Source organism: Molothrus ater, chromosome Z (genome assembly GCF_012460135.2).
Source record: "Molothrus ater isolate BHLD 08-10-18 breed brown headed cowbird chromosome Z, BPBGC_Mater_1.1, whole genome shotgun sequence".
NCBI classification, from domain to species: Eukaryota; Metazoa; Chordata; class Aves; order Passeriformes; family Icteridae; genus Molothrus; species Molothrus ater.
This window is the reverse complement of record NC_050511.2, coordinates 21,573,613-21,594,319: the sequence shown is the minus strand read 5'-3', so window position 1 is coordinate 21,594,319 and position 20,707 is coordinate 21,573,613. Positions and strand designations below refer to the sequence as shown.

Genomic DNA, 20,707 nt, shown 5'->3' with positions numbered 1-20,707 from the left:
CTCTGAGTCCGGCGGAGCCGGCTGCCTCGCCGCAGGTGGGGCAGCGTGAAGTTGGAAACGAGCGTCCAAAAACTGGGGTCCGACATATCCATTTCTCTGCGTTTGAAAGCTTAATAACTCAGTGCCATAGTATGACGAGGAAGAGGAGGAAGGGACAGCGGCCCTGGGAAAGAGAGCGAGAAGGCAGCCAGCCTCCGAGGGGGCGGAAGGAGAGCAGAGATAGCAGCAACCCGAACCGACAGAAACTTTTCCGTGCGGCTGCTCACGGGTGCCGCCCCGCCCCGGCCATTGGCGGCCGCGCAGAGGCCGCGCCGCTCCCGCTCTGCCCGCCCACCGCGGGTCAGAGCCCCCCGCCCGTGCCCCGCGGGCCGGCCCGGCCCGGCACGGCACAACGCCCGCGGGTGAGCCTAGCACGGCACGGCACAGCACAGCCCCCGCGGGTGAGCCCAGCCCAGCACGGCACGGCACAGCCCCCGCGGGTGAGCCCGGCCCGGCACGGCACAACGCCCGCGGGTGAGCCTAGCACGGCACGGCCCGGCACAGCCCCCGCGGGTGAGCCCGGCACGGCACGGCACGGCACAGCCCCCGCGGGTGAGCCCGGCACGGCATGGCACGGCACAGCCCCCGCGGGTGAGCCCAGCCCAGCACGGCACGGCACAGCCCCCGCGGGTGAGCCCGGCCCGGCACGGCACAACGCCCGCGGGTGAGCCTAGCACGGCACGGCCCGGCACAGCCCCCGCGGGTGAGCCCGGCACGGCACGGCACGGCACAGCCCCCGCGGGTGAGCCCAGCACGGCATGGGACGGCACGGCACAGCCCCCGCGGGTGAGCCCAGCACGGCATGGGACGGCACGGCACAGCCCCCGCGGGTGAGCCCAGCACGGCATGGGACGGCACGGCACAGCCCCCGCGGGTGAGCCCAGCACGGCATGGGACGGCACGGCACAGCCCCCGCGGGTGAGCCCAGCACGGCATGGGACGGCACGGCACAGCCCCCGCGGGTGAGCCCGCACCCGGCACATCCCCCGCGGGCCGGCCCGACGCGGCACAGCCCCCGCCCGACACCCACAGAGCCCCCGCGGGTCGGAGCCGCCCGCCGGCCGCGCTCGGACGGGCTGGGAACTGTAAGTCAAGGACCAGTGGCTCTCACGGTGAACGTGTGTTACGGCCGGGGCCTCTGCCTCTCCCGGGAGAACTGACGGTACAGGTACTTAATTACCGTTTGTCACACTGGCTACCTGCCACTCCAGACATCAGGCGTTTGCCACGGAAAGCTGGGACACCCGCCTCTCTCCATTGCCAGCTACCTCTTTTGAGAAAGCTACCCTGAAGCACGGGCTGGCAAGAGAAGGGTACAGAAAGGCTCTGAGTACCTTTCCCACTCATAACAATGACCTAATCCGTCAGGTACTTTGACTCATTTCTTCCCCTTCTTCCTTCCCACTTTCTTCCTTTGCTTCCTTCTTTGCCATTCGCCAGCTGCCTCCCAAGTCAGCTGGTTTGCTTTCTTGACTCCCACCACCCAAAATTCCACCTTCACTCCTTGTTTTAGCCTCTGCTGACTGCTGTCCTCAGTCTTTTCACACCTAACTCCAGCACCACTGTCTAGCCCTCTCCTCTCTCCCTCTGCAACTCTGTCTAGACTAGCATTTTTCCTCACATCTCAGCAGTACACAAATAAAAGCATTTTTAAAATTACTACTCTACTACCTTGTCATTCCATAATGTCTTAACTCCAGATGTTGAAAACAATGATGGTCAGGTATAGACAAAGATACTGTGGGTTCAAAAACTAGGAGGTTTCTTTTAATGTACTTTAAAATTTCCACTTGCCTTTTTGTTTATCTGAGAGCCACAGAGCAGAGCTGGCAGGGTTCACATGACACTTGGGATGAGACAACTCTCATAAGACAGCTCACACCCTACTTAGCACCAAAGGCTTTAGTACAAATCCCCAGCAAACACCATTTACTCTCATGACACAGAAAACATCAGGGTAACACTGATCAAACACAAAAGAATATTAAACACTTCTTTAAAGACATAATAATTTTAGAAGAGACCATTTCCATGTAAGAAGGGAAAACAACCTCATCTAGGTCTCAGGTCAGATTTTCTTGTACAAGAAAGGCTGAAATAGGTGCAGAAGCTGGTACTTGGGCTGATGTCCATTTGTGCCCTACAGGAGGGCACTTCCCAGCATGACTGCTCTTTTTATACCTCTCCATTAGCACTGAGTATTCACATCTACAGCAGCCAGTAAAAGGAAAACTCTCATCCATTTATTTTCACTTTGAAGCATGCCTGAGCATACTGAGCATGAAGTTTTAAAGGTTCACATGAGGGCAAGCATGGCTGCCAACACTCCTTCCTTAAAACTGCATAAGAAGGAAATTCTCAAATCTCTACGTAAGTACCAAGAAACAGCTCCTCCTCCACGAACTCCATAACTTTATCTTCTCTGCTACATATACACATTTTTTGCCAATCTTTTCTGTTCCAAGCCCAGGACTGAAACTGAACTCATAATTTCTTGGTGAAAATCTCTACCACTTCATCAAAATGATGTGAAGTCTCCAAATCTGAAACATACCCTAAAAGCTTTTAAAAATTAAGCAAGACTAGCCTATCATAATGTTGGCAACGACCCACCAGAAAAAAGATAAGATTGCTGCAAGTAGACAAATTCTGATGGAAAAAAAGTTTAACCCTTCTGTGTACAACCACATATGATTATACCAAAAGCCTTACACAGATTTCACCATCTGAAAAGCTGGATTTTTGCAAAAACAGAAAGGCGAAAAAATAGGATAGAAGAAAGGATAAATTCTAGGCAACTGTTTCTGTCCACATATATAGCAACAGAGAGTCATGGTTTTAGGAATAGTGTTCCCCAACTTAGTGCTCTCACTGAGACTCTACAAACCATAGACACTCACTTCCCTCTCCTCCTCCTCCTCCTCCTCCCCATTCCCTTGAGGCAGGATGGAAGCAAGAATTGAAGATGCAAAGCATAAAGATCACAGGTTTAGATAAAAACAATTTACTGGAAACAAGATTTAAAATGAACAGTAACAGGGCTAATCATAAAAGAGTGTACAAAAAAAGAACTATTTGCATCTGAGTTCTCACACTCCTGAGAACATCTGATTACTCCCTCCACCAACCCTTTCCCCCATCCCCAGAAAGCTACATGATGTGGACCTTCACGTCCTAGCCATGCCCCCGTCTGGCTACTGCAAAATTTAACTCTGGCCAGAACCAGGATACATATCAATCCACGGTGAACACTGTGCACTTCCAACAGTGATGGTCAAATCCCTTGCAACTCAGTCTCTAGATCCTGTACAGACTATTCACAAGCAATAGCTTCCCATATTCCCTGACCTGTAGATCCAAACATAACTTCATCTTGGCTTTCTGTGCACAATTACATGCACACACAGTCCTGCTAATCAGTCTTGTTGTTTGTAGCATGGGCTTGAAAGCAAGTAGACTTTAGTAATTATTTTTCTGAAGTGCTTGCTGGACACATGCATATTAAAGCACTACAGAGACTTTGACAAAGGTATGAAAATGAAGAGCAGAGCTGTAAGAAGTCCAGCATCATCCCACAACTACCTTAGACAAATTATATGCTTCATAAAGCAAAGCAGAGGCCTTATCCTTTAAGAGCCAAACATGTAAATGGTGGTGAAGACTTTTGCAATGCCTGACAATAAATGACATAGCTTCCAGAGTGGTGCCTGCAGTTTGTGACTTTCCATGACACAGAAATGCCTGATTTCAAAGCAAAGACCTCAAGGGACAGTGAGGTTTTGCAAGCTTATTAGTATTACACAGGGCATCTAAGAGTACATCTTCTCTCCCAATTTAGTGAGTTGAATCAGCTCAATGAAGGAAATCCCAGGACCAATACAAGGGATACAGATGGAATAAAGGGTCAGGTAGAGAGACAGGGGCAGCAGGACCACTTTTTTTTCAGCAGTTGTTGCTAAAATTGAAGCCTCTTTCACTACCAGTACTGATAATGCTGCTTATCCTTTACAAACATGGGATCAAGAGATGTATTTTGCTGTGTTCCGTAAGCCACTGCAATTTACTTACCTCTGTCATGTAGGACTGGACAAAAAAACCTGACCAATAAATATGATAACATCTTAAAAATATGAAAACTCCAAATTATTAGGAACAGATCTATGTCATATTGAGAAATGCATAGTTGACAATTAGCTGTAACTTTCTTGCAACAAAATGTTACTGGCATGTTCAGCAACTTTCCTTCAGTATCCAACTAAAACAGAATTCTGCAGTTGTCAAAAATAAATAAAATAACAAAGTTAAGAACCTGCAAGTATGTTCTTAACAGCATTAATTGCTTAAGTTGTCCTCTGAACAGCAACTTGCAAAAAAACAAGCAGCTTGCAACTTCATCTCTTAGGAGATGCTTTACTGCAGAACTTGGGTGACGACTTTTGTTCATCACAAAGAGTTACATAAGCTAGCATGTAACAAAACAAGTGATAAGGATCATTAAGTTTTCCCTTTTATATTCACTTGAAGTCAAAAAACATCATATCACTCAAGTCAGAAAGCAGAAAAGCTTGCTTTGAAGAAGATTACATTTCCAAAAGCAAATTTATAAAAAGCATCCTTAGCAAAGTCTCATTCAATATATAAGGGGAAAAAAAATTCAAAATGTCAACATTTACTGCAGTAATTAACAGCAATAAAAATTCTTCCCCAGTAACTTTTTAATTGTATAACTCTGATTAATGATTTTAAGTATCACCATAAAATACTACTTAGGAAGTTGAAAGTGCATATATAAAACCACAATGCCATACCAATACTAAATCAATATTTTGCACATAATATTCCAATGCAAAGGTTATCTACTATCTTCATGCTGATGGATAATTACACAAATAAACACTGGCATTTTTCAAAACACATGAAAATCTTGAGAAGTCACTGCCCAAAGGCATTACAGAATGCTCAAGTCTCATCAATTTTATAGGACAATGTACACTGAATGCAGGTCACCAGCAACAATACAGAAAATAAAGAGTTCCTTAGTGATACTAAGACTAGTAAAATCTTAAAAGCATAGGCCTCATACTGAAAAAAGATGAGTAAATTTGTGAACCAGGAAAAAAACCAGGTCACTTTGAGGCACCTTCTCTGTTTTCATGGTCTAGAAAGATTATGAAATCACATCTTTTAGCAACAAAGAAATGCTTCATCAACATCTTAGAAGAATGGTACATTAGAAGTGAGCTAACACATCACTTGAGAGGAGTTTGTTTTGGTTTACTTGAGTCTCTTTAGTCAGATAATTATTATCCAATGACTAACAAAGGAACTGGTGAAGCTGCTCATTCAATTATTGCTATTTTCCAAGTGTCTTGAAATAGCTGGAAGTTATTACAATGGCTGAACAAAGCTGTCATGCCATAACGCTCCTTGAAAAGGACAAACAGGATATCAGCTGCTACCAGTACTGAGTTCAGGTACAGAAGCTTTACTTAGTATGACATGAAACAGTTTGTCTAAAAAGCATTTCAAGTGAGATTTCAAATCTGGTCAATAACCATCTCAGCTGACTATGTATCAAGACATTTGTAAAATATTCCACCTATCTCCTAACAATATTGTAATAAGTTCACTACCACAACAGAAAAATTTATGTGTAAGGGAAACATTAAAACTCGCCTAGAGATTTGAAAAAGTAACTGCACATTAAACATTTCTACTAGACCATACAGGGTTATGTTTTTCATCTAACACAAGTAAAACTGCTATCAATGAGCTGGAAAAAAATATACCCTTTCTAGCAAAGAAGACATAAGAGGTAAGTAACCACAGGAACAGGTTAATTTATCATTGGATAAAGCAGCCTTATTTGCATTACAACCTTGCTAGCCATCAAGTTATACCAAAGGACAAAACCACCCTCCAGTCATAATATACATATATATTGCAGAATCTGGAAGGCAGGTATCAGGCAAACAATTTAGCTATTATCATAGATAAATAGCCAAATAAGAGGTTTTTAATGTGAGGTATAGACACAAGAATAAATGTCCCTCAGTTCTACAAGCAGGAAAATCTCTCATGTGAGCAAGGAGATGATATAACTGAGCACTGAGGGACTCAAATGCAGCTAGTTGAGGCATTTCCCAAAGGCTGCAAAAAAGATATGAGAAATTCAAGAAAATAAATTTTAACCTGAAATACAGTGTACAGCTTGAAAAAAATTATTTCTTTTACTTGGTCAAGTATTTTGGAGAACCTTCATCATTCAGTATGCATTTCGACAACAGGAAGAGATTTGAATGAGGAATCAGAGTGTAAGAACAGCAAATTCTGTCATGTCCTCCCCTCACATACAGAGTTATGGGTTCAATCTGCAAGAGGCAGGCAGAAAAGAAGTTCTAAATTCTTTTATTGATCATAACACAGGGATTTTCCATCACTGTAAATCCTGTATGTTATATGCCTTTCTAACTAAAAAAATAATCACACTTCAGACAAGCACTAAAGGATGGACAAAAAAGCCCTAGGCGGTAGATAGTCTACAGACTGTTTTATAAAGGTTGTCAAGCTAAAAGATCTCACTGGTATATTCAGCGCTTAAGATGTACTAATTAATTAGTATCACGACACTTAATTAGAATAATTAAACTCTTGCTCCCCCTAGTGGTTGAGGTTGATGCTTATTACCATCTGGTGACTGCACAGGATTTTCGCTGGGATGTTCAGTGTAAAAATATGTTAAAGAAATCATAGTACAAAATAATATTTTGTGGGTGTACAATATATGTCTGCCAAGCTTCCAAGTTTTCTTAGCTATGTTTATAAATACACATAAACACTATTACTCTAACAAGTTTTGAAGTAATGTGCAAAATATTTTTAAAAAATCTCCCACTGATCTAGTTTATTATAGCTCATCTAACATAAACACATTTAGGAAACGCAATGGCCCCAGCATCTCCTTCCATTTCTGAAAGACTCTAAGATTATGCACAATATATTTGGAAGTTTAAGATATTGTCAATCATCTGCATCAGGCATCAGAATTCACATCAGGCAACACTATTTTTAATCCAGCATTTTGCTGTCTGTAGTGGAATGAGCCAACCATGCTCACAGCTATGCTGCCTATTTACTCTGGCCTAGAGATTAGCTTCTCCTTCTGAGTTTATTTAGCAAACCAGCTAATGAGAAAGTGTAGAAGAACCATCTCCCAGTCCTTATCACTGAATTTTCATTCATCTTGGCAAGCAGAGCAGCATTACTACATTTCAGAAGTGTTGCTTTGCATGGTAAGCAAGTCAGAAAACACCTAATAAAAATGCTGTAATTTTCCAGAAACCATGATGCTTGAACTTTGGCTTCATTACCACAAATGCCAGGCGGTGGGGAGAGGAATACTGTATTAGGAAGTATTATTCTATCCTACTTTGATTGTTCTTCAAGTATGTTTTTGCCAGCACTTAACAGCATCCCAAGAGGATCACAGCATCTTTTCAAGTCGTAATTAACAATTTTTGTGGCTGCAGTACCACTGTGTGACGTGAAGGCACCATGTTATCCAACAGATCTGTAAAAAGTCATAATGAAGTTTTCCATGGTTCTGGGCACTCATGTGAAACAATCACCACTTAAGACTTATACATTGGTTTAGACCACTCTACACACTTAGACGTTCTCCTGATGTCACACACATCCAGCTGTATTTTACCAAGCATCTTTTTAAGCCAACAGCAACAGCCTATGTGGCAAATGGCATTATAAAGGGTCAAGGTGCAATTCCTAAGTATTTCTTAAGAAAAGTTAGACACAATCATTCTTCTAAAACAGTTATGTACTTAGCTATTGCTATCCATTCCAGATCACAGCTATGGTCAACTAAGTCATATTTTTTGAGAAAAAAATGTTTATTAATTCAATTGCAGAAAATACCCTTTTTAATAGAAAAGCTTTTTTTGGTTTTTCCACTGGAAAGTTAAAATTTTGTTTCTGATATTTTGAAATAACATAAATCTGTATAAATCAGACTTAAAGCACACATTCTTTCTTTACCTTTTAAAGATTAAAATATTCATAAACAATTTCTCTTTATTACAGGAAACAGACTACATAAAATAGAGTTTGAAATACATACGTCAAAAAAATACTCTTCAGCCCTTTTAAGTTTCTCTGGTTTTGCTTTATTTTCATAAATTTCTAATTGTGGAAAACAGAGTCCAAAACCCACAATCTTTAAAAGGCAATTAAGCCGAGCATTTTATCCTGCCACCACAGCTCCTCTAACAGAAATGCCATTTTCTCACGTTCAACTCCTCCTTGGGACACCACAGTGCCATACTCATAGATCTGGGTAACAGACTTCAGGGATTCTCTATTTTTAGTCAAATAAACTACAGAAATAAATCAAACTCAAGTTTTGTTTGATAGCTTTTAATCCTGATAGGTTTGGGAAAGACATCATCCTAAATTGTAACTTTCATTATTCTTAAAACACCTTTTGGGGTACAGGGGAGGTTTAATGGAAGTCAGCACAGTGATCAAAGTCTAAACAAATTTACTCCTGTGATACTGAATTGAAAAGCATTTATTCAGTATAAATGATGACTTCAGTGAGACGGAAAACTTCATCCACTGTAATATTTACATGCTGAATTTTCTAAATTAATCACCCAATTAGCAGGTCTCTGTCACAGCAAGGACATTACACGCTCCTCCCCAGAACTGGCAAGTATTCTGTTTACTTCCTGTATTTTAAACACACAATTTTCTTTAATATCATTATTTAAATGACAGTGAATAAAAACCAGGTGCCAAGAATTCAGAGCTTTGCAATACATATACACCCAAGCATTTCCTGAGTCTTCCCTGCACCCATCTGGCTTCATGCTTCAGTTAACCCTTGTGATGGATCTGTTGTCAGCATAACAGTGTGAGTGAGATAGAGCACTCCATGCAGTGCAAGCTGGCAAACTGGAACTCAGGTGCACAGGAAGTTGAAAGGTGCTTTGTTGTGTCTGTATAAATTGGACTGTTCTGTTCCCCCTATCATGCAATGGTTCTGCCCTGGTTCTCCCTTCCCTCCTTTATGCTGCCAGTTATCCCAACTCCTCCCCAGTTGCCTTGGAGATTAATGTACCCTTTCTCAAATCCCTCCCTGGTGCCCTGTCCGTCACTCAGTGCTCCCACCCTTCTCTCTAGAACTCTCTAGAAACTTCCAGCTAGAGTGTCAAATAATTGGCTCAGGGGCTGGGGCCCCATGCTCAAGTTATCCCCATTGGTGTTCTCCCTAAGTCAATCTTTTGTATCCCACTCCCCTCTGAAACCCTATTCATCCAAGGACTGACTCCTCCCCTGTGTCCCTCCCTCCTTATAAGCTGCTGCAACCCCTCCCTCGTCCTCTTCGGTTGTTGGTTTCCCCTGGGACCCAATAAACCTGGATTCACCCCAGCTGGAGAGCGCTCTCTTCTTACTTCTGCTGACTGTAGCCATAAGCCAAGCCACGTCCTACCACAAGGTAGCGCTGCTGTCACAGCACAGAGCATTTGCCTCAGGTGCTGTCCCAAACCACGGAGATGGGGACAGCGCCCCCGTACTGCTAGCGGTGCTGGATGGCTAGCCAGAACATCTGAGAAGGACAATCTTTCTCCAGCTGGACCGCTTCAGAAAGGGAAAACATCATATTTAAAAGAATACTATGTGCACTATCCATTAACGCTACCCTTGGTATTTCAATGACCTGACACCGCACTGCAAGTTTACAATATCCTTAAATCACTTTACAGGTCACCCTTAACGCTCTCCTCCTCAAAGGGCTAAATAATAATCATACGTGTGCTTCAGCGCACACCTCTGGTTTAAATCTGAATTTCTGAACAACCATAATTACACTCAGCACATACTCTTATGTCTGTGGGGTTTACTAAACAGTTAACTATCAGACATGCAGGTGATACAGCTGCCAAACAGACCACTGGCAGCAGTAGAATTAACTACACAAAAAGAAGGGAACTTTACAGAAACAAAATTAAAAGCAAGCATCTAGAATTACAAGAGTAGTAAAGATTATTTTAGTTAGTTATACTTTAAAAACATGACAGAAAATTCTCAAAATTAAGGACAAAATACTAAAAATTACCTCATGGCTAAAGTGCCTCAGGGTCTAAGACCTTGTATCATCTAGTTATTTAATCTGCTGGCACTTCAGTTCTCCACCTGTAAAGCAAAGATATTTCTACTTCTTGGGAGCGCAGTGAAGATAACTCCAGAAACACCTGCATCAAACATTCAGATATTAAAAAAAAAGAGGAAAGATAGAACCAGACAGTAATAGGGAAATGTTCTTTGGGCTGACCACTCTGCAGATTCAGAAGTACTGAATGATTTCTACAATTCCTGCCTCCCTATAAGCTAAGACCATATATGCATAAGTTGAAAGGGATTCAGATGAGTTAAGAAACAGTCTTCAATCTTTCTGATATGCACATCAGGAAGAGTCAGGGCGGACACCATGGTGAGTCACAGAATTTCACCCTCCACTTCCTAAGATGGGCAATCACATTTTGGTTTATTTCGGTTCGACTAAGAATGCACATCAGCTCTCTCTAACAAGGAAGCTACAGTCAGCACCTGAATGGTCACCAAGACTGTCAAAACTATGTAAACCAAGAAGCAGAGGATCAGTAAACCCACATTAGTTGTCTGAGGCCTCCAGCATTCTGAAAAACTCTATCATAGTAGAAATGAGGTGATAAACCACTCAGCCGTCAAAAAACAGTTCAAACCCCTAAGTGGCCTAATTTCTCTGATACCAGATAACCTTATTATTCCATTATAATTGTATGTAAGCTTATGGAAACATTAATATACTGATACAAAAGAGACTTGTAAGTATTTACCACTGCAAATATAGACTCTTCCTATAAAATAAAAAAACCCCAAACCTATCTCAAAACCCCTTCACCATTCAATAAGCCTCTCCTTTGGCCATCTCCAGTCACATCTGGACATGGTTTACCATGAATTTTAATGAGTCTGAACTATGAAAATGTATATGGTTTGTTTCTTTTAAATCATCATACTCATTTATCTCAGTATTTTGCCTTTTTTTTTGGTAGAGAGCTTGGATCTTTTTTAAATTATGCAACAATTGTAGTCTGCAAAACTTAGTAATAACCATGCTTAATGTTGACAAAGGATTATCTCAGCCTACTCTGTATTCTGTTGTTCCTCAGCAGCCACGCTTGCACACTTCTGCATACTCACAAGAGGAGCAGATTTCATCGGTCCAGTGGCAGACTGCACGGGGAGAGCCTAAATGTTCTCTTGGCAAAGGAACAGCAGTATGAAGCTGAAGGTGAAGGAGGAACATACCAGGCTGCTCATAATGAAATACTGGCTTCAGCTGATAAATATGTAAACCAGTATTTGCCATCATCCCCTTCTCCCAGGCATTACACCAACTTTTAGAAATATTTCTAGGTTTTATCAGCTGGGGGAGTTACACAGCATTTATCGCCTTCCCAAACTCAATACATGTGTTCCTATGTACTTGCCAACAAAACTACAGCAACCAGTCTACAACTTCTAAAACATGACAAGAACTCCTTCCAGTGTGGCTGCTCTTCACAGTCCCACAGACATGTCTTTTACAGTGTTTTTGTTGTATGAAAGTTTAGGTTTGTTTCTGTCATCATTTACTTTTTTATCAATCTGAAAAATTGCCTTCCTAGCCAAGCAGTATCATGTCATCTCCCAAGAACCTCTCTTAGAGCAAGAAGGGTTTGCATCCAAGAACCCCTCTTGGAGCAAACCCTTCTTTCCTTTTTCAAGGTACACATTTTGGTTGTCAGACACACTAATGGTTTGCTAGGTAAGCTAAAAGCTGAAGCTCTAACCTCCCACCGTTTTGCTCTGCTCAAGTGTTACTGTGCTCGGGCTGCTAACTGCAAACCACGTTCTCTTTTCCAGTCTAGTCTTGGTGGTCTCTTTCTAAAGAGCAGAAAAAGCAGCCTCCTGGCATGAACAGAGGGTGTGCCATGATTCTGCTCTATGACAGCAGTTTTCTTATTGCTACAAAAAAATATAACAGGTCTGGGTCATTCCCTCTCAGTCTGTAATATTAAGAAGCAGTTTGCCATAGAGTGCTCTGTGGTTTTGAGCATCAGACTGCTCCAGGACAAGCTCAGCAGATCATCATGCTTATCAAAGCCATATGTGACAACATAAACCCAAGATATACAAAATCACATTAAACTGACATTAATGTCGCCTCACACAGGAAATGGTTACCACAAACTGACAAACACGCTAGTGTATGAAAGCTGGAGAGGTGATACCAGGAGATGTTCAAGTTCTGACATCAGGATCCTGCTTTCTGCTTCCCATCACTATATTCTAGCCTAGGAGGAGCTTCCAATACTTTCTAAGAAAAGTGGTGTCCCACCAGTAGGTGGAAATGCTTCCTCAGAGATGCTCAGGACTACATTCTCTAGATTCACTCTGCGCACCTACCAGAGCCCAGCTGTATCTCATCTCATACCAGGGGATGGAGACACAGGGATAGCTGATCAGTCTGTGTCTCTAAACCATGCCATGAGGTATCCCTCTCCCACAACATCCAGGGAAACCGCTCTGCTGTTACTAGACATGAGAATATTTGCTGAACAGGTCTTCCACTAAGGAGCACTAACACATCTCATGGATCAAGAGCAAACACAACTGGCATGAGGGAAAGAACTGTAAAGTCTCAAATACAGCAGTTTGGTGACATTCTCCAATTTTTTACAGCTGCAAGGCTTTGCCTCTAGAAACCTACGCATGTACTTTCTTTCTGAAATGGTTAGCTGCAAGCAAGAGTAGAAACAAGATCTCTAAAAAACAAAAGGACGGAGAAGATTTCTGCTTCTGGGGGGCTCAGTCTCATGTTTTTCATTCCTATTTACCACTTTGTTTCTAAAAGATTCATTTTTAAAATGTTTTCAGAACTCTGCAGCTGTGAATCTATCACTTCTATAGTACTCAAGAATAAGCAATTACCAAAGCAAGACACCCTAAGGGATCACCAACTTTCAGTGCAAAGCAATTCAGCCAGCACAGCAGTGGAAACAAGTTGTGTTGTATACAACAGTGTCTTGGTTTGGAAAGAGAGGTGTCTGCTAAGAAAGGCAGGAGCCTCCCCTGAAATGGAAAAATGTAAACCCCCTCCCTCCAAATTGTTATAAATTTAAAATTAAGGGGGGCTCTCAGGCAAAAATAGGGGAGCAGGAATAACAGTTATTTATTAGGGAAGAAAATAAAAACATAACATAAACAATGCAGTAAACCAAAACAGCACTGACAGAGTCAGAACACAACCTGACACCCTGTGGGTCAGGGTGTTGGCAGCAGTCCAGTTGGAATTGTGGCTGCAGTCCTCCTGGAGTGTCAGGTGTGGTTCTGTTGGAGCAGGGATCCTGTAGAAGGGTGCAGTCTTCCTCTGAAGATCCAGTGGAAGAGGCAGCTGTTCCTCTGGGAATCCAGTGGAGAAGCTGCGCTGGTGTTCCAGAATCTCCAGATTCTATCTGGGTAGGAATGCTTGGCTCCACCCTCACAATGGGATGCTGTAGTTCTTATCAGTCATGCAGTGACATTCAATAGGCTATTATCAGCAGATATCTCCCCAGAGGGAGGATTGGGTGTAGAAGAGATAAGGAAAACTGCCCACTTAACAGAAGACAACTGCCATACAGATGGCAAATAGACTACAATTTGCTTGGCAATCCAGGACAAACAGAAATAATGAAGCCCTCACAAAAGGCCACTGCAGGGACAGCAGTGTGTTTTCAATATACAACTCCTTCTGCATTCCTCAATTAAATCTTCAAGAGTCTCAAAGCATTTCCTCTACTGGAGCTGTGTGTTGTAGGGAAGGCTGATGCACACAGTGCTGGCTTCTGTTCTGCATCTATTTTTATCAAGGTGCATTAAAATGATGCAGATGCAACATAATGCTGCAGCATTGGCACTGAGCAAGGTTAAGAATTTCCTTCTCAAGAATATAGCTGCAGGATTTTTTTCTCTGGCATCTCACACAAGGACCAGCTGAAATTTGTCACTGTACTGAAAAAAGACTGCAGAATTTGTGATTTTTGGTGGAATTACCTCAGGAGGTATTTCTGCTGAAAGTGAACCACTGACATCCCTATCACAAAATTTTCCAAGAAAAATACAGGACAATCGGCAGGTTAACCTAGCAATTTCTCCTTATCTGCAAGAACTGACTGGCAACAGATTACAGTCAGTCACATTTTGGACAGTAAGTGGACATCAAATTCAAGATGCACTCAATGCATTCTTATCAAATCAGATTAAGTCAATTTTGAAGCCATACTACAACAGTTTGAATTGTACACACAGGCTGAGAGCAGCTGAGGCTGAAAGCAGCACATTTCAGTCATTGCTAACAAATATATCACCTGAGGGGCAAAGCAAAGACGTCAACAGGAGCAGTCACACAGCAACTTATGATGGCTGGCAGCAGGTAACTTGCCTGTACATGAAACTCAGCATAGGAAGAGAGCAGACTGTCCATCTTCCAGTACATTTCAAGTCACATCTTAAAGAGTTATTTTCATATGTGAAATGCAGATCAATTGTTCAAATTGTAACCACCTCCTGGAACTGCACTGATTTCCTAACACCACAGCATGCAGTACTCAGCTCTCTAGTCTCTGTGTGGCCCTAACAGAACTCCCTGTCATCCTCCCTCCATTCCTACAATTTCGGATTTAGGTGTGGTATATTTTTGTAAGTATTAACAACTTATGCTTAACAATTAATTAAAAACGTGGGGGAAAAAATCTACAGAGTAATGTCGGGTTTTGATTTAAAATGAGGCTATACCAGGTCATTTGTGTTTAAGACCTGTATGTTTAAGACCAAAAACATTCATAGGTTAGCCAATGAATACTTTTCGAAGTAAGCTAAGCAGCACATCAAATTAAGGTAAAAGTATTATTATGAGGGAATATCTCAGTGGGAAATACTTCTACAGTATTTTAGTTCTGTTTTAGGAAGTAATAAAGCAATTCAAGAAGAAATCTCCATTCAGATCATTTCTATGACTGCATAGCCTTCAAACTTGTAAGCCATTTTTTCAAGCAGTATTTTGAATTAAAAATAAAAACTGTCTTCAGATTCAGCATTCCCCTATCACAGCACAACTCCAAAATTACTGTAATTTTCAAATTCAAATTCATGTTACCTCCTCAAAATTCAAATTCATGTTACCTCCTGCTTAGAAAGACTACCATACTAAATTCAAAATTTAACATTCAATGGTAAACATAAAATATAACCCAAAAGGCCAAAAGATTTAATAAAACTAGCACACAAGTACTTTGGGAGGATTTTTATGAGAGTTGAGGGAGAGGAGATCAACAAACTGGCATTTAAAATGATTCAGATGAGCTCTGTGTCTGTAGCTTTCAGTCTACCAGAAAAAAATAACTGTCACAAAGAACCTCCTTGCTTTCTTAAGATGCACCTTATACATGAACTAAAAAAACCCCAACAAAACAAACAAAACAAAAACCAAACACACACACCACCCCCTCCCAACAAAAAAAAAAAAAAGAAAAAACCTAAAAAAAACCCCCAAAAACAAAACCAAAAAAAAAAAAAAACCCAAAAAAACCACCAAAAAAACAACAACAACAAAAACCCCAGAAAAATCCCCAACAAAACAACCCAAAACCACCGGATTAAAGCAAAGATCTCTATTTTTGTAAGCTTTCTAGAATTCCATCATCTGTCTCTAAAAACTAGACAGAAGCTCCTGTTCCTTGCTCTACGTGATCTAAAAAATACGTACCTAAATCTTCCTCCAGAACAATATCAAGTAGTACAAGCCACAAATTAAATTGAAAAAGTTATGTGGATAAGACAAAGCCATATAGAAGAATTAAGTTTGTCCTGGGAGCTTTTAAAAATGTACTTAAAGCCTGATCTTCATTATAAAAGAAAACTTAAGTTTCATGCTCCAGAAGCTTTACAAAGCATCATGGTAACAATACTCCCTGACTTTGCATCAGTGGGGGGGCAAGTAAAACATCACCTTCTTTAGCACCAGCCCAAAAAAACCCAAACAGAATCAGAAATTTACATCCCTATATCCCTCTTGGATGAAAACCAATAGCGAGAACCTCCAGGGGACCCCATGCTCACTGATGACAGCTTTGCAGCTCCTGCAGTTCTCAGCTGAACCCTCATTTACACTGGTGCAATGCCACTGCATACCAGTATGCTTATGCACGTGTAGCAGACTAGCACTCAACAACAGACTGATGACTCACAAGCAAAAATCTTCTCCTCCGCTGTGACTCCAGAGAGCTCAGAAAACAGAAAACTTTTTAAAGTATTTCAAAAGCTGAAGCTAGAATAGCACACTTGAGCACACAAGAGATGACGTCTGCTGAGTAAGGGGCTGCTTTTATTTAACCAATCCTCAAAACTCATTTCTACATCATAAAAAACTTAAATGTGCAATAAAATTGTTTTTCACTTTCCATTTTCAATTTTCAATGGAAACAGCTCTCCCTTTGACCTGTCATAAGTTTTAATATGGGAGAAACGGGAAAGAGCTAAGGAAAGTGTTTTAGAAGGTTAAATACATAGACCTAAAAAGAGTTAAGAGAACAGCAAGGACATGAAAGTAACTTCACAGCAGACAGACTTTTGGAGGAGAAAGCCAAAGATTAATATATTTCACCTTGAGGAACTCGTGCTTCATGGCTGATGGTCATGAATACTAATCAGATTACCTTGAGAGATGAAACAGCAGATTTTCCTCATTTTAAAGAAAAATTTGAGAAAGAAATTGAGCCAAGTGATTCTTTAATTCATCCACATCAGCCATTCCCAAGAACTTCCCCTTTCAGGGTAACAAATTAACAAATCACAGCTTCATCTTCCAGCATAACCTTAAGGTCAATGTACTTTGCACTGGTATCAGAAAGCGAAGGTGGAAACAAAGTTTTAAAAAAATGTCTGCTTGGGTATGGAGGTTATGTCACTGAGGAGAGAAAGGAGGTATCCTCTGAGATGTACTCCTCTCGTCTTTTATAATACCTTATGAATCCATGAAGTAGCAGTTCCATAGTAAAATTACATAGAAGTTCAACTACTCTGAGACCAGAAGAGTCCAAATTTAATAGCTAACTCCTCTATGACAATTTTGCTTGAGAGAATCATGTCATGTCTCTGCACAAGTCCCTCCTCATCAGGGAGTGAGTACTAGTCCTTCTTTTTTCGCAGTATTCCCTGTCTACCTAGACTGTATGCTTACACCAGATTTAATCATTAACCAGCATGTGTAACAGCTGTCACCTTGGCTGCTGCTGAGGTCTGAGTGGGCAGCGAGTGCTGCCAAAGGCAGCGGAGTGCCAGTCCAAGCACACCCTGCCGCTGCGTCCCCCCACGCTGAAAAGCGCTCCCCACGCCCTCCTCACTCCCAACAAAGGCCTGCTCTCACTCACCGAGAGAGACCCAGCCCAGCCAGCCCACAGAGGCGGTGCAACACACCAACACTCTCAACACCACTTTCCTCCTGAAACACAGGAATATTGCTAAGTTTAGAAACAAACTATTGCCTTCAGCATTGTAAAAACCAAACAGCAAATTAAATCCCTACTGTCCATCACATCATTCATATGAATGTATATGCCCCACATGCCCACACAGCATCACGCAGAGCCAGAAAACACTTAAAAGCTCTTTAAACGTACTCACTTTCAGAACAATAAAGAAATCACTAGAACTAGAAACTTTACTGTTCATTTTTCAACAGAAGTCATCTATTTAATTGATGATTTCATAATACAGGCCAATACAGTTGTTAGAATGTAGCTATTTTAAGCCTTCTGTCTTTATCTGATTCTGAGATACAGAATGTCATGGGGGGGAAAAAGGGGATGCAGACAGAGAAACTGGAAGAACAAGAGGACACTGACTTTTTATTTCTGTATTCAACAATTTGGTATATGAATTTATACAGCTTAAATAAAGTTTCTTATAGAATTTAATAATTGAATTTTTATTTGTATAAAATTATATTTTAAAGTCTCATACTAATTCTCCCTTTGTAATAATTACTCATTCATATTACAGATTCAGGTTACATTTAAAGAAAATACAAGTGTCAACATTTTTTGGCAATTTCCAGATATAAAAACTTACTACTAAATACGAAAAAGTGGCAAAGCTATCTGTGACACTGACATTTGTTTTTCTTTCAATTCAGTGCCACAGGATGAGGTCTAATCCATGCCAGTTATACTTCTAATTGCTGCTTTTGGTAACACATACGTAATCATTTGACACCATGACCCTATGTAAAATGCAGTGTTTACAGTGGCATCCTCACAAGCTTCCCAAAAGACCAGATTACATTACTGAAATGTTTAGATAATAATCCTGATTTGCCTTCCTGCCAACTCAGCTGTAGATATGGTCAGGTGAACTGGATCTTCTTCATTAAAGAGTCTATTAGAAAAATTAACCATTTAAAAAAAAGTATATGGGCTTTTTTACTTGATCCTTTCTTTTTCAAAGCTTCGGAATGAATCCTGTCTACCTCTTCACCAGTCTTAGCCAGGTAGAAACATTTGTGCCTGACACATGTGCAATGCTCACGCTCCTGAGTAAAGGCTTTCTGGAAAATTCACTAAAATCTTTTCTTTTTTGTAGAAACTAAGAGCTATCTATCAACTGCCTTAGAGATGTTTTTCCCCCAGCTCAGTATCAGTGACATCAGGAAAGCAAAATGTTGCATAAAAAGATTTTTTTGTGGGCAATCAACATTCTGTACTCTTCAGGTTCAAATGCATGCTGTTACATATTTTTTTAATTTAGTATTGCGATTTCCTTTACTGCTTTTACTAGAAGCCACTACAACTTCTAGCACTTAGTGTTCCCTCCTGGTCTTTTTCAAATACTTTCCCCACTCCACTCCCCATTACTGTGACAAAGGACTTCAAATTGTCCAAGGCAAAGAAAAACACTAAATTTATGTTAGAAGCATGAGGATCCTAAATATCTCAGTAGCTGTGCTCAGTTATTTTCACCATCTTCTCTCTTTCCTTGCAAATCTGCTGCTTATAATTATTAGTACTAGAACTGCACATACTTCTCCCCCAAACAGAAGTTGGAAGTTTTCAGGTGACTCACGCCAAAGATAAAAATATAATGGCAAATGTGTGCTTATCTTTCTGAGATCTGAATTACCACTTCATCCCCCACCCTCTCCCAGAAGTATAGAATGGAGAGCTTCACACTGTACCAGCAGGCAGGTATTTCCATTCACAGGATGTTACTGTTTATTTCAAAAATCTTCATCATCTAGCTGGCAAGAGGTTACCTTTAGACTACTACTGTATGTGACAAATGCTATAAGCAGAACTTCAACAAAAACCGCCCAAGGAGCAGCTGTGCAAGTCAAAGGCCGTGAGGGAGATGAGCCAGCATGTTAGAGAGAGAGAGAAATACCACAGGAAAACCCTATCCATTCATTCTGGATGCATGGCCTGCATGTTAACATTTCTGAATATAAGCAAAAGTAGTGTCACTGAAGTAATTCCTCTCCTCCCACATACGGGAGTACTCTGAGCTAATAGAAATGCTAATTATTTATATACCCTAAAAACCAACACATTTCATCTTTCCACTATGCTAGGCCAAGCTTAAGAGTAACTAATAACTGAAACATTTGATGTTCAATACACCAGCAGCTCTCCAGCTACAGATAAATACAGCACTCTGTTTCAGATTTAATCAGACTTTAAACATTTTCACTCCAGGGAAAAAGTAACCATTCTGGCAGCCTTACATAAATTTCAGGACAAAAGAACCAAGGAAAAATCCCTATGAACTTAGACATTTTCCAGCCGTATCAGGGGATGAGGCTTCACATTAAGCACTAACAATAATTTCCACTCTATTTCTTCAAAAAGTATCTGAAAAGTCTGCTCCCAACATCCTCCATCATAGGATGAAAAGCTCCAACTTGTCACTGTTGGGAATTGCTGCCACCCAGGTCTGAGAAAGGTCTGAGCTCTAAAAACACTGAGGGCTTTGTCTATCACACAGTTTGCACAGCAGCACATCCACACATCTGCAGAGGCCATTCAGCAAGTCATCCAGGTCATACAAAATATTTAATTCGTATACAGCTTTTTTATTTCACAAAACTGAAATTTTTAAAAAGAGCACATCCTTCACCACAGAGAGAAGTGATTTTTCTGGCTGTATAAAATAAAGACCCAATTAGAAAATTCTATTTTCACCAAGCATTCTATACCAGCTGAAGATTTTGCTGATAATTTATCAAACAAACGTTATTAAAGTGTTTTCACTGAGGAAAAAAATGTGTTTGTTTGGTTTTTTTAAAATTTATTTAAATCATACTGAAAATTGCACAAATAAGGAATTCTCATACCATGTCTTCAACATGTTATGTCTTCAACCTAACAAAACAGAATATATTAAAAACTACAATATTTCTTCAGAAACATGTATCAAGTCTTTAGGTTATTGCTCCATTTTTCAGTGTCATGTGAACCCTTGATAGAAGAGCTCTCACCTATTAATCTGGTTTTAACTTTAAAGTATACTGAAGCAGGTTAACACATCCAAG

At 40.9% G+C, this 20,707-nt stretch overlaps 1 protein-coding gene across 3 annotated transcripts in view; it reads right to left on the bottom strand.

Moving 5' to 3' along the window:
- The window catches only part of MAST4 (microtubule associated serine/threonine kinase family member 4), a 278,816-nt gene that overhangs the window by 102,334 nt on the left and 155,775 nt on the right, over positions 1–20,707 (bottom strand). The window contains exon 1 of one of the 3 annotated variants that reach the window (XM_054517825.1): positions 1–181. The exons of the other annotated variants lie outside the window; for them this stretch is intronic. Coding sequence (XP_054373800.1) covers positions 1–92 — 92 coding nt within the window. The 5' untranslated portion in view covers positions 93–181. Of the gene's footprint in view, positions 182–20,707 lie in introns of those variants that run through there. 3 annotated transcript variants of the gene reach the window in all.